General features: G+C 42.3%; 1 protein-coding gene across 1 annotated transcript in view; it reads left to right on the top strand.

Annotated features, from left to right (window-relative positions):
• The window catches only part of LOC145412518 (uncharacterized), a 491890-nt gene that overhangs the window by 452556 nt on the left and 24058 nt on the right, over window positions 1-15276 (top strand). The window contains exon 40 of the mRNA XM_080282412.1: window positions 4918-5127. Coding sequence (XP_080138538.1) covers window positions 4918-5127 — 210 coding nt within the window. The remainder of the gene's footprint in view (window positions 1-4917; window positions 5128-15276) is intronic.

Here is a 15276-nt window from a genome sequence, read left to right as displayed (position 1 = left end):
GAAAATTCTGTATACGACGCTACACCAGCTCTCATCAGATTTTATTGGTGGACTGCCACTTTTCATGCCGCCAGGTAACTTTACCATGCAAGACGAGTCACACAGCACATTCCTACACGTGCATATGACACCTTGTCTTTTAATTACAGCATTTTACATTACAACTGACAACACAACAGCTTGACCCACACGTGGATGCTATGGCTTCTCGTGTTCACACACCCTCCTCAAGAGCGTGTGTATGTTTGTGGATGTATAAGTATGGTTGTGTGTGTGTGTGTGTGTGTGTGTGTGTGTGTGTGTGTGTGTGTGTGTGTGTGAGTGAGTGAGTGAGTGAGACTGAGGGGGAAGGGTAGTAGGGCACTTTGGCTTTCATGTCTCCTTCCCTTTCCCCCCGCTTGTCTCCCTCCCCCCACCCCTGCTTGTCTCCCTCCCCATGCCCCCTGCCCTCCCCCACCCTTGCAAGGCACACAGCCAGCTGTCTTCCTGGTTGTCACTGTCAGTTGCCCTGAGGCTTCGTAACACTGCACGTCCCACCACCCAACCCTCCTTCATGTGTCTGTTGCATCATTTTTTAGCAATAGTATGGTTTAAGAGGATAATAACATTACCTACTGTATGGTGTTTCCTTGTCAATCTCTCTTGATTGAGTAAGGTATATGAGAGTTTGGGTTTGGGTCTAGAGTACATCTCTGGCTTTTCTTCAGTATCTTATGGAGAAAATTGCTTTGATATTCGATGTACTTGCTGTATAAACACTCCCAATGGTACGCAACACTGCCGGATATCGAGGCATGGGTGTACTGTACTTAAATGCGCTTACATTTTCCATTTCCTCATCATCCAACCTAATTGTACTTCCAGTAACTTCATTTCTCTCAAAGACCATAACTATACTCTTCTCTACATTCACCTTTAGATTCCATTTCTTCCACACACTTCCGAACTCATTCACCAAGCCTTGCAGTTCCCCAGCGTCTTCACTTAACAGTGCAGTATCATTTGCAAACAGTGTTACAGGGAATTTCCAAATGTTGCCATCACTCACTAGAGATGCTCCAGCATCCACTACCCTACCGTGTATATCTTTTACAACCCCATCCATATACAGATTGAACAACCATGGAGACATGACACATCCCTATTTCAGTCTAATATTCAAATAGAAAAATTCACTCAATTCACTATCCACATGCACTGTAACCTTAACCCCTTCATATATACCATATACTTCACGGCATTCAACAACTTCCCATTTACTCCATATATTCTTAATACTTTCCACATTCCTCGTATATCCACCCTGTCATGTGTTTTCTCCAAATCCATGAAGGCCGCATACAACTTCTTTCCCTTCTCTAGAAACTTTTCCAGAAAGACCTAAGAATCTGATCTACACAGCCTCTTCCCTTCCTAAAACCTCCATGTTCTTCACCAACTAATTTCCTCTTGTTATTTTCCTCACTCTGCCAATATGTATCTAACCATACACTTTTCCAGTTACACTAAGAATACACATGCCCCTATGATGTCCTGATGTATCTTTTTTCCCTTTTTTCTTTGTATAGGCCAGTTCTTAAAATTTTTCAGTTCCAATATCCCCAGATTCAATTGCGAGTTATTGCGATACCCCCCTCTCTAATATTGTTACTCCTTCCACTTTCAGTTTCCTGTTAAAAAGAGAGAGGGAGAGAGAGAATGGTTATGAACAAACAGTTGAATTCTACAGATTCCTTTTATTTTCAGCAAAATAACTTTCATACACGGAGTAGATAGTCGTAGTTACCATACACAATTTTTTTTTTTTTTTTTTTTTGCTACTTCTTTGGATATCCCCAAGAAGCCATTTTGATATCCCCCAGGGATATTGAGGCACTACTTTAAAAACACTTGGTACAGGGGAATAATTATACCTGATTTCCAGCCCTCCGGGACTCTACCTTCCTCCCCGGCCAATCTGCACATTTCCATATCCACTCTACTACTATCTCTCCCCCATGCTTCATCATTTCACCACCCCTACATCCATTCTTGGGGCTTTCTCCCTTTTGACTTTCTTCATTTCTTCCACTACAGGCATACCCCGGTTTAATGATATAATTGGTTAGATAAAGCCCCATCGTTAAGCAGGGTATCATACAGTATATCGGGGTACTTTTAACATGTAAAGTAGTGTGGGGCATTTACCATCCTTGAGTTTCCCCCCAAACCAAGCCTAAAACCCACCCAAATGAGCCCAAAAACAAGTTTAAAGCCAATCTGAATGACCTAACAGCTGTCAAGGAAGCTAACCTATGCCTTACCTGTAAATAACTCACTAAAACCAACAAATAAAATCTGAAAATCATCAAATATAAGTCTGGAAAAAATCAAACTGGGCAAACTGTACTCCAAAATGACAATGTTCACCCCACGTATGCCTAAAATACATTAATCTAAGTCTAAAAAGTTTATAAATCAACCTAAACACACAATTTTAGACTAAAATATAATCAAAATCTTTAAAAAAAGAATCAAAACCCATCGTTAAACGGGGGTTTGGCCATCGTTAGGAGGGGTATGGTGGTATTTCTACCCCCATCGTGAAGCCGGGGTATTGTATATTGAGGTATTACTGTACTTGCATCCTACTGACTTCTGCCTCTCTTCTCACAAAATAACTAAAAGTAATTTGGATCAAATGTGGTGAATGAGTTGAGGATCACCAAAGAGACTGATCAGTTGTTTTTGAGAACAGCAGGTCAAAGTGAAGGTCGCATGTCAAGGTAAACTTAATCGGGTTTTATCTAATGTGGGCTAAACTTTGTGGAATGGTTCAGGATAATCTATCTATCTATCTATCTATATACCTAGGCTACTTCCCCCAAGGAAAGGGGGTCACTGGGCAGAGTCAGTTGAAATAGTTTATCTGAACCAGAGGTGGTGGAAGAGTTTAGGTTTTGGCAAGAATGAAATACAGTAGACCCTGGTATAACAGACTAACTGGGGGTAAGCAAGGTCTGTTAAAGCCAATAGTCTATTATATGGATCCCCACCCTGAGGTGGGATTTCAAGCATGTATTTGAATATGAGTACAAAAGCACAGTCAGGTACTAAAAATGTAAAATATACCCATTTTAGCACAGTCTAGTCCAAAAAATGTAAAATACAGTATACCAGTTATACACTGACTACATACAGTTTTGCCCTTTTGCAGCTTATTTCACATCCTTGTCATAGGATGTCCTCATAACTAGTACCTGTACAGTATTTCTATAGTCTGTTGTTACAACTCAGCAGTCATGATGAGGAAAGGGCAATTACAGGCCAGGTTGGAGTAAAAAGGGTAGGAAACATATATACACTATTGCGCTCCACTGCACCCCATTTAACGGACATTATTTGTTATAGCTGACAAAAATTTGGTGGGCTTCGTGGTGTCCGTTAAATCTGATATCCACTCTACCAGGGTCTGTTATAATGAGGGTTTACTGCAATTTGATTTTGAGGATAATTTGCTGAAAGTCAAGGTCACAAGGCAAAGAAAAATACAGTATTTGTTCCATAGACAAGTTTGTGGATGTAAGTGTTGCACTCTCTGAACATTCTTTTGTGTTGATATTCATCCAGTCTATTTTTTACACTGATTTACTTTATTTTTTGTGTGTATGAATGCTACCTCCCTTTCCTTGGGGGAAGCAGCCTAGGTATATAGATAGATAGATGAATGTGTAGGTTGGGGCGAGGGGAGGCAGTTGTGTGTGTAAAGTAAAACAACCAAAGGCTTCAGGCTTACTGAGGTGTGGCATCCAGAACCTGTGATATGTGAATGAGTGGGAAAGAATATGGTTTCTGAAAATCAGTCAGTTTATCAGAAACATTGTGTGTGTAGAGCTGCATGTCCTAAGGCAGCTAGGTTGCTGGAAAACTATAGTCCATAAAACTGGTGTGTGGAGGGTGGGTGGGTGGGAGGAAGATATGGGATTGTTTGGACTTGGGAGCATTGATTTATGGAACTGCCAAATAGTAGTTCAAGGCACAGTATGTTAATAGTGGGGGGTTGGATTTCAGTCTTTTTCTCCTCTTATGTATATCTGTGATGTGCCCATCTCTTGTTCTTTTGCCATAGGCCTGTTGGGCTTGTATACGGATGTAAGGTTACATAACAAAAGATACACTGGCTGTTGAGGTAAAACATTCACAGTGATACATGGAAAAGGGAGAAGGGAGGACTTATAACCTTAAAATCAGTAGGCTTCATCTGGCATATTCCTATTGTGTGTGTAAAGGCAGCATGGGCAGGGGGTCTAGAACCTTAAAACTGATAGATTTGCATTTACCATAGGCCTGCTATGTGTGTGTAAATTAGCAGTCTGAAGGGTACTGGTTGCCAAAATAAGTTGTCTGAAGGGTTTGATGGATTGGTGAGGGTGTGGGGGATGTCCTTGCCATAGACATATTGTGTATGAAGTGTTACAAAAACAAAGATGGCCAGATGACTGGTAGTGTATCAGCACTCTCAGGTACAGTGGCAGATGTTAGAGCTGGCTCCATCAGAGAGAGAGAGAGAGAGAATGTTCATCACAATATCATGTGGAATCCTAACAAAAAAATATGGAGAGAGAGAGAGAGAGAGAGTGATGTTCAGTGCAATATCACATGAAATCCTAATATAAAATTATGTTTGGCTAATAAATATTGGTAGTATTGTTTAGGCAACAAATATTCATGACTGAGGCATACAAGTTAGTGCACTGTGCTTATAATCTCCCTCAAACCATTCTCCAGCACTATAGTTCACGAAGTCTAATGGCATTATGCTACTGAGCAAGTTCATTGTCTATTTCTAACCAGTTCTCCAATCATTAACCACTCAGCCTCACAATCCTCCAGCCTTACAGTGTATTAACATCAGTTTCATGTATCCCATTGCGTCAGGTGCGAGAAAAGCGTTATGAGGCTCAAAACCGTGGTATCTACATGTTCCGGCTTGATGACCAGCGTGTGGTGGATGCGACTGTGACTGGTGGGCTGGCACGTTATATCAACCACTCATGTGGTCCCAACTGCTACACAGAGACCATTGAAGTAGAGCGAGATTTTAAGATACTCATCATTTCCAATCGCAAGATCATCAGGGGAGAGGAGGTGAGATTTATCATAGGGTTAAAGGAAAGTTGTTGTTGTTGCTCAACCCCAGTAACATCTGACAACAGATCTGTTGACTGTAAATATTCGTGTGTTTCACTTTATGTTAAGCGCACATACAACCTAACTCACCATATTCCTTATAAAATGTTGTAATGTATATCTATTACTACACAGTAAAGTTTATCTATCTGTCTATTGCCAGACTCCTTAATCGCGTAAGGGGTGGCCACAAACAAATTGCCTCCATGTCGCCCTGTTCCCCGCCATTTCACTGCCCTGCTCCCAGCTCACACCCCCCTCTCTCATATACCTCTCCACTCTATCCCTTCATCTCATCCTTGGCCTCCCACTCCCTCTCCCCCCTCCACCTCACTCACATACACTTTCCTCATCAGTCTGTCATTCTCCATCCTCTCCACATGGCCAAACCACCTCATTGTGTTTCTCCTAACACTTCCTGTCACATCTGCATCCACACCACAATGCTCCTTCACTTACTTATTTGTCAGTCTCTCTCTCCATGTGACTTCACATGCTCCTCTCAGATAACTCATTTCCACTGCTCACTGTTGACTTCTGTCCTTCCAACAAGGTCCAAGCTTCACTTCCATATGTTAAAAGATGGTATCACAATACTGTCATGTAGTAACTTTGTCACTTCCATGCTAACTTCCTTGTTTCTTATCACTGCTTTCAAGGAACCAGAAACCTTTCTTCTTTGTTGTACCATTTCAAGCACTTCATCCTCTAAACTTCCATCCTTACTTATCACACTACCCAAGTACTTAAATGCACTCACATTTTCCATTTCCTCCTCATCCAACCTCACTGTACAGTTGTACAAAAAAGTATTGTTACTCGGGTCTGATAGATACGAAAACGAACACGACAGTGGCTGCTGTCTCCGAAGGGTTGGTACTCCTGCCTGGGAGACATATCAACTAATACCGACGGTGATATCTTGAAACTATACCCTCTACTTTAGGGCTTATAGTAAAATATAACCAATAGTGGAGGATATGCAGGGGTACCAACAGTTTCCAACTCCCCTGGCCTGTATTTCAAAAGCCATTGTTGTTGTCATGTTGTTTCACACAAAATTGTCTATCTATCTATCTATTGCCAGACGCCTCAATCCCGTTTGGGGTGGCCACAAACAAATCGCCTCCAAGTCGCCCTGTCACCCGCCATTTCACTGCCCTGCTCCCAACTCACACCCCCCTCTCTCATATACCTCTCCACCCCATTCCTCCATCTCATCCTCGGCCTCCCCCTCCCTCTACCCCCCTCCACCTCACTCACATACACTCTCTTCGTCAGTCTTTCACCCTCCATCCTCTCCACATGGCCAAACCACCTCAGTGTGTTCCTCGTAATGCTTCCTATCACATCCACATCAACACCACAATGCTCCTTTATATCCTCATTCATCAGCCTGTCTCTCCATGTGACTCCACAGGCTCCTCTTAAATAACTCATTTCCACTGCTCTCACTCTTGACTTGTGTCCTTCCAACAACGTCCAAGCTTCACTTCCGTACGTTAGAGTTGGTATCACAATACTGTCATGTAGTAACTTTTTCACTTCCATGCTCACTTCCCTGTTTCTTATCACTGCTTTCAAAGAACCAGCAACCTTTCTTCCCTGCTGTACCCTTTCAAGCACTTCACCCTCCAAACCTCCATCCTTACTCATCACACTACCCAAGTACTTAAACGTACTCACATTTTCCAATTCCTCACCATCCAACCTCGCTGTACATTCACTGACTTCACCTCTCTCAAAGACCATCACTTTACTCTTCCCTACATTCACCTTTAGATTCCGTTTCTTACACACTCTCCCAAACTCATCCACCAAGCCTTGCAGCTCCCCTTCGTCTTCACTCAACAACACAGTATCATCTGCAAACAACAGCACAGGGAGTTTCCAAACACTATCCTCTCTCACCAGGGCCACTCCAACATCCACTACCCTACCTTGTACCTCTTTTATTACCCCATCCATGTACAGATTGAACAGCCATGGAGACATGACACATCCCTGTTTCAACCCAACTTTCAAAGAGAAAAATTCACTTAGTTCACCATCCACACGCACTGCAGCCTTCGCACCATCGTACATACTCTTCACAGCATTCAACAACTTCCCATCTACTCCATATATTCTTAACACTTTTCACAATCCTTGTCTATCCACCCTGTCATATGCTTTCTCCAAATCCATGAAAGCCGCATACAACTTCTTTCCCTTCTGTAGAAACTTTTCCACTAAAGATCTAAGAATGAATATCTGATCTACACAACCTATTCCCTTCCTAAGCCTCCCTGTTCTTTCTCTAACTCTGTCAATAAGTATCCTTCCATACACTTTTCCTATTATACTAAGAAGACAAATGCCCCTATGATTACCACACACTTCTTTTTCCCCTTTTCCTTTGTACAAGGGAATAATTATACCTGACTTCCAATCCTCTGGGACTCTACCTTCCTCTCAGGCCAATCTGCACATCTTCCACATCCATTCTACTACTATCTCTCCCCCATGCTTCAGCATTTCACCACACACTCCATCAATTCCTGGGGCTTTCCCCGATTTAACTTTCTTCATTGCTTCCACAACTTCTATCCTACTGATTTCTTCCTGTCTTCTCACCTCCCTCCTTCTCCCAGCCATTCCCCAGCCACTTATACTCACATTACTTCCATCCTCTACGTTCAACAATTCCTTAAAGTGTTCTCTCCATCTGCTCACTTTTTCTCCCTTCTCCACTAGTAATCTACCATTTTTATCTTTCACTCCCCTGCTAACTTCATTTCCATCCTGTCTTACTCTTTTCACCTCTTTCTAGAACATTTTCTTACAAAATTGTAATGATACCTTTTTGTTCTGTACACTCACTGACTTTACTTCTTTCAAAGACCATAACTTTACTCTTCCCTACATTCATCTTTAGTTTCAGTTTTGTACACTCTCTTCCAAACTCATCCACCAAGCCTTGCAGCTCCCCTTCATCTTCACTTAACAACACAGTATGTTGGAAGGACACAAGTCAAGAGTGAGAGCAGTGGAAATGAGTTATTTAAGAGGAGCCTGTGGAGTCACATGGAGAGACAGGCTGACGAATGAGGATATAAAGGAGCGTCGTGGTGTGGATGTGGATGTGATAGGAAGCATTATGAGGAACACACTGAGGTGGTTTGGCCATGTGGAGAGGATGGAGGATGAAAGACTGACGAAGAGAGTGTATGTGAGTGAGGTGGAGGGGGGAAGAAGGAGGGGGAGGCCGAGGATGAGATGAAGGGATGGAGTGGAGAGGAATATGAGAGAGGGGGGTGTGAGTTGGGAGCAGGGCAGTGAAATGGCGGGTGACAGGGCGACTTGGAGGCGATTTGTTTGTGGCCACCCCAAACAGGATTGAGGCATCTGGCAATAGATAGATAGATAGATCATCTGCAAACAACAGAATAGGGAGTTTCCAAACACTGTCCTCTTTCAATAGGGCTGCTCCAACAGTAAAGTGATTGAAAATAAAGATTTAGTGTAGGCTACCTATGCCAGCACAAATAACATGTTCCCCAAATAACAAAACTCCTCTACACACGCAAGAGACTCTCCAGCAATATCAGTTCCTTCATGACTCTCCAGCAAGATCAGTTCTTTCATGCCTGGTACTCTCTACGTGCTCTCCCTGACACACCGCATCCACAAAATCAGCATCATCTTGCAGTCTACCTCTAATGCCACAACATCTCTTATGCATGCTTTTTTCACATATTCTGCACAAGATGGAGTTACTTTACTTCCTCAATCCTTGTGGCAGATTCGACATGACCACTTTTCCTATGCTTTGACATTACTGCCACTAGCCCTAGATATCATCACTTTTGTTTTTTCCGTATTTACTCTCACGCTCTTGTGCCCCATTCTGTCTCTCCATTTCCATAATCTTTCCTCCATATCCCTTTCATTCTCTGTAGCCACTGCCATCAACATACAACATCTTCCATGGGAGTCCATTTCTGAAGTCATGTGAGAGAGCTTTAAGCATCATGACAAACAATAAGGGATTCATGACTTAACCCTGATGCAATCCATCATTCACTGAAAACTCATCACCCAAATTTACATTCACTCATATGGGTGTGAGCACCCACATATAATCAGCCATAACCACTGTAACCTGCCAGTCCTTGACCCCAATCTTTTTCATTGCCCACTTCACCATCCCCCTAAGGACTCTGTCAAAGAGCTTCTACAAATCAACAGAAACAAAATACAATCTCCTTACATCCCTATACAGTTTTCCTGAAGCTGTCAGACCTTGAATATATGGCATCAGTGATCCCTGTGTGTGGCATTAACCTGAACTGCATCTCATTAACATTTGCTCTTTCCCTAATCATACCATCTAGGACTCTCTCCATTACCTTCATTATTTGGCCCAAAAGTTTTATGCCACTATAATCTCTTTCCAGGGCATTATCCTTCCCCTTGTACACATTTACAGTCACATTCTTCAACTAGTTATAGTACAGTCCCAATTATCCGGTTACCAGGCAACCGGAATTATCAGACAAACGGGAAAATTCACGGACTGACAAGCATATAAATACAGTATATATAAGTGTGTGCCACTTTCTTCGGCCACCCCAGCGCGGATTAGTCACGTGAGACTGGGTGAAGTCGGGGGATGTGAAGTGAAGGCATTTCCAGCAAAGGTCGTTTCCTAGTTAATCCTTTTTCCAGCCCTCCTACCCCCTCTTCCCCCTCCTTTTGTTTAGTCACCCTGCATACATCCACAAATCACCAGTCAGCTTTCCGCCATCAGTCAGTAAACTAGTAAACAAGCACTCTCACTGTTGTGTTGTCCAGATTCGTGATTTGTACTCTGAAGCCTAAAGTGCAAACTAATCTTAACACACTGTGGTCCTCTTGAAACAAAAGCTGTGCAATTGTAAGTATTGAAAGTGGTGAACATTGTAAGACTGATAACAGAATTTAACGTAGGACATTCCATGAGTTATGATATGAAATCCCAGGGACCCAAGCTATTTGTGTGTGTGTGTGTGTGTGAAGCCAGATGAATAATTCCACTGAAAAAAGGTATATTCTTCATTGGCTGAAAATGTGATACCAGTGCAGTTTTCTACCTAACCAACCAACTCTAATCACCTACAACCTTTCAGCAACTTACATAACGTACCTTGACAAGTCCATTCTGTTAAATATTATTCATTTTATTCATAAAAACATGGAAAAGTAAACTATAGAAGCAAATCATGAGCATTTAATGGTGAATGGATGATTTGGGAAGAAGTGTTCTGCAGCAGAGTTATCACGAGTTCACAACTCTTTTAGTTTTGTGTATCCATTGTAAGACTGATAACAAAATTTAACGTACGAAATTCCACGAGTTATGATACGAAATCCCAGGGACCCAAGCTATTTGTGTGTGTGTGAAAAGCCAGACGAATAATTCCACTGAAAAAAGGTATATTCTTCATTGGCTGAAAATGTGTAGTACCAGTGCAGTTTTCTACCTAACCAATCAACTCTAGTCGCCTACAAGCTTTCAGCAACTTACATAACGGACCTTGGCAAGTCCATTCTGTTAAATATTATTAATTTTATTCATAAAAACATGGAAAAATAAACTATAGAAACAAATCATGAGCATTTAATGGTGAATGGATGATTTGGGAAGAAGTGTTCTGCAGCAGAGTTATCACAAGTTCACAACTCTTTAGTTCTGTGTATGTACCCTCAATGACTGCCATCACTTCTTCCATCACTAGCCACTCACCTGTTTTGCAATACAATACAGTAAATATGTAGGGAATGCAAGTACAGTAATTTCATCAAATTATAATTAAAAAAAAAAATGGTTCATTTCTATTAGCCAGAGTTTATATTACCTGCCAATGCAAATATACATTCTAAATTGTGTCATCTTGGAACACATTTGCATTGTCATCAAATGTGTTCTAAGATGCCATCTTTGAACACATTTGCATTGGCATCATATGCACTTATGATGATATCATCTTAGAATGCATCGGCATTGTCATCAAATGTGTTCCAAAACTGTCATCTTAGAGCGCATCCGCTTTGTCATCATGTGCGTTCTAAGATGATGTCAACTTAAAATATATTTGCATTGGCATCAAATGTGTTTTAAGATTGTCATCTTAGAACGTATTTCCATAGTCATCAGGTGTTGTAAGCTGATGTCATATTAGAATGCATTTGCATCGGCATTGTCATCAAATGCGTTGTAATGCAAAAAATTATGGCGTCTCATCACCAAGCCTCGGAGTCCCCAGGGGGGGGAGACCATAAATGCCCCCACCATCTGCCCCTCTTCCGGTGATGACTCGAGGTGTCTGGAACCACTTTCTGACTCACTTCTTCATGTCTGCAACATTCATGGCCTTTCCTCTAACTTTCGCTCTGTTGAGCACCACCTCTCCTCCTCTAAAGCTCACTTTCTTTTTCTAACTGAGACTCAGCTGTCTGAGGCAACTGACAGCAAACCCTTTTCTGTATCCTCCTACTTTCTCTATACTCATTTCAAAGCCAAAGGTGGCTGTTGTGTATATATATACGCAACGACTTATCTTGCTTTCGTGTTCCTGAACTCGATTCTTCTGAATTCTCTACACTCTGGCTTCGGCTTTCCTGTCATTCTCTGACTAAATATATCTGTGCTGTTTACTTATCCCCTAATTCTACTGACTATCAAAAATTCTTCGACTATCTTACTTCTACAATGGAACACATTCTATCCATTTCTCCTTTCTCTGAAATCTCCATTCTAGGAGATTTCAATGTTCACCACCACCTTTGGCTCTCCTCTCCTTTCACTGATCCACCTGGTGAACAAGCCTACATCTTTTCTATCCTTAATGACCTAGAGCAGCTTGTACAGGACCCTACCCGTATCCCTGACCGCCCTGGAGTGAGCTCCAACATACTTGACCTCTTGCTCACAACTAATCTTTCTGCTTATTCTGTTAATCTTTTCTCTCTGTTGGGCTCCTCCATTCACAACCTTATCACCTCAACCTGTCCTATCACTCCGGTACGGCCTGTGGACGCTCCAGGGAAATGTCGTCTATGGCATTTTGGAGCCGCGGACTGGGAGGCCCTCAAGCAGTACTTCTTTGATTTTCCCTGGAATGATTATTGCTTCCATGGCCGTGAGCCATCGGAGTGTGCCTTGTGCATTACGGAGGTTATTCTCTCGGGCATGGAAGCATTCATTCCTTTCTCATATCCTTTGACTAACGCAAGAAAGCCTTGGTTTAATCACGCTTGTTCTAATGCTGTCCGCAACAAAGAGAGGGCCTACAAAAGGTACCGGAGCCAACCCACCCCTGAATCACATCATCTTTACGTTTCTGCCCGGAATCGTGCTAAGTCTGTTCTTCGCTCTGCTAAAAATAATTTCATCCGTACTAAATGCTCTCAACTCTCCAACTCGAATTCTTCCCGCTCCTTCTGGCACCTTGCCAAAAACCTTTCTAACAACTTTACCTCATCATCCTTCCTTCCCCTTTTCTACTCTGATGGTTCTGTAGCTATTTCTGCTACTGATAAAGCAGATCTCTTCGCACAGACTTTCTCCTCCAATTCCACCTTAGACGATTCCGGTGCTGTTCCTCCATCACTTCCCCCCTCTGACTTCCTCATGGCTGACATTAAAATTTCTTCAGCTGATGTATTTTCTGCCATCACTGGCCTCAGTACTAACAAGGCATATGGGCCTGATGGGGTCCCTCCTGTTGTTCTCAAGAACTGTGCTTCTGTGCTTACACCCTGCCTAGGCAAACTCTTTCGCCTTTGTCTGTCAACTTGTACCTTTCCTTCTTGCTGGAAATTTGCTCTCATTCTGCCAGTCCCAAAGAAGGGTGACCACTCCCAACCCTGCAACTATCATCCAATTGCTTTAACGTCCTGTATTTCAAAAGTTTTTGAGTCAGTTCTCAATAGAAAAATTTTAAGGCTTCTTTCCTATCACAACCTTCTTTCCGATAGTCAGTACGGGTTCCATCAGGGACGCTCCACTGGCGATCTTCTCACCTACCTTTCAGACTCCTGGTCATCCTCCTTTCGGGACTTTGGCGAAAGCTTTGCCATTGCACTTGACATCTCAAAGGCTTTCGATCGAGTCTGGCATAAATCTTTAATTTCCAAACTGCCCTCCTATGGTTTCTATCCTTCTATCTGTGCCTTCATCGCTAGCTTCCTTTCTGGTCGTTCTATAGCCGCTGTTGTAGACGGCCATCGTTCTTCTCCTAGATCTATCAACAGTGGTGTTCCTCAGGGCTCTGTCCTATCACCAACTCTCTTCCTTTTATTCATCAATGATCTTCTAAGCTGTACATCTAACCCTATCCACTCATACGCTGATGACTCCAACCTTCACCTTTCCATTCGGTTCCCGCAACGCCCATCTCAACAGTTACTTCAACAAACAAGGGATGAGGCTATGGCACACCTAATGTCTGACTTGGCTCGTATCTCTGACTGGGGTAAAAATAATATGGTTGTTTTTAATGCATCTAAGACTCAGTTCTTACACCTATCAACCAGACAAAATCTTCCACAGGTATACCCACTAATGTTTAATAATATTCAGCTTAATCCTGCATCATCCTTGAAAATGCTTGGGGTTTCATTTACTCGGGACTTATCTTGGAAAGATCATATTACATCTCTTGTAAAATCTGCTTCCAAGAGATTGGGTGTGCTAAGCCGACTCTGCTCTTTCTTTACCCCTGCACAATTGTTGACTCTATACAGGGGTTTTATCCACCCCTGTGTGGAGTACAACTCTCATGTGTGGGGAGGCTTCTCACATGCAGCTCTTCTCAATAGGGTGGAGTCAAAGGCTTTTCGTCTCATTAACTCTCCTCCTCTTACTGACTCCCTTCAACCTCTGTCTCTTCGCCGCACTGTTGCATCTTTATCTCTTTTCTGTCGCTACTTTAATGGTCACTGCTCCTCTGAACTGTCTGCTTGCATTCCTCCACCTCTACGACGGGCGCATAGCACCCGTCTGGCAGCAAACTCATTCTTTTTCTGTCCAACTCTCTAATGCAAGAGTTAACCGTTACTCCCAGTCATTCATTTATGCAACAGGTCAACTCTGGAACTGTCTCCCTCTGTCTGTATTTCCTGCTGCCTATGATCTCCAGTCTTTCAAACGCAGTGTGTCCAGGCATCTCAAAATGATCGGATCTTGAATTTGGCTCTCTATTGTATTTTGTTTTTCTCTTGGAGGGAACTGTTACTGTGGGCTCATTGCCTTGGTTCCTTCTTCCTCGCATTTAAAAAAAAAATGTCAACTTAGAACACATTTGCATTGGCAGAGTAGAAAAACTAGCTGATGAAGTATTTATTTTTGGCTGTTTGACAAAATTATTGTGCTTGCAATTCCTTTGTATTTAACGTGTTATCTGCAAAACGTCTGAGTGGTGAGTGAGAGATTGTGACGGTGGTCAAGTGGGGAATAAATGGTTAGGCCACGGCACGTATACACAACTGTGAGGAAGGGAGTCATGATAACTGTACTGTAGAACACTTCTTTCCAAATCATCTGTTCACCAATAAATGCTCAAGGTTTATTACTTGAGTTAATTTTTCTGTTTGATGAATAAAATACTGTAATGAGTGATATTTAAAACAGACATACCGTGTGCATTTTGCACTGCTGCAAGACACTGCAACCAAGTGTGTCGCATCAATTGGGTGTGTTTTAGGTTATTTCAAAGGAGAAATGTTAGTGTGGCCCTGGATATGAGTGGTATTGGATAAACTACAATGATCAAGTGTGTGTATGAATATATACAGTAATATCAGATACCAGAGAAAAATCAGTAACCGGGAAGGTAAATTCTCCAAGCTTCTGGGTTAACTGGGATTGTACTGTATCTGAAACAACACATTCATATATACTGTATTTGTATTTGCCAATTCAGTAACTAAACCCACACCTGTATCTCCTGAAGCCTTCAGCAGTCAACCCAGACACACCCACCGTCTTCCCCAACTGTATCCTGCTTGCTGCCGTGCTTACAGTAGCAGCAGCAGTTAAAAGCCAAGGGACTAACACTGGATCCACTGACTGCAAACCTTCTC

This window comes from Coenobita brevimanus, chromosome 93, assembly GCF_032717465.1.
Source record: "Coenobita brevimanus isolate Jiangsu-jjx chromosome 93, ASM3271746v2, whole genome shotgun sequence".
In the NCBI taxonomy this organism is placed as follows: Eukaryota; Metazoa; Arthropoda; class Malacostraca; order Decapoda; family Coenobitidae; genus Coenobita; species Coenobita brevimanus.
This window is presented reverse-complemented; position numbering and strand designations above follow the sequence as displayed.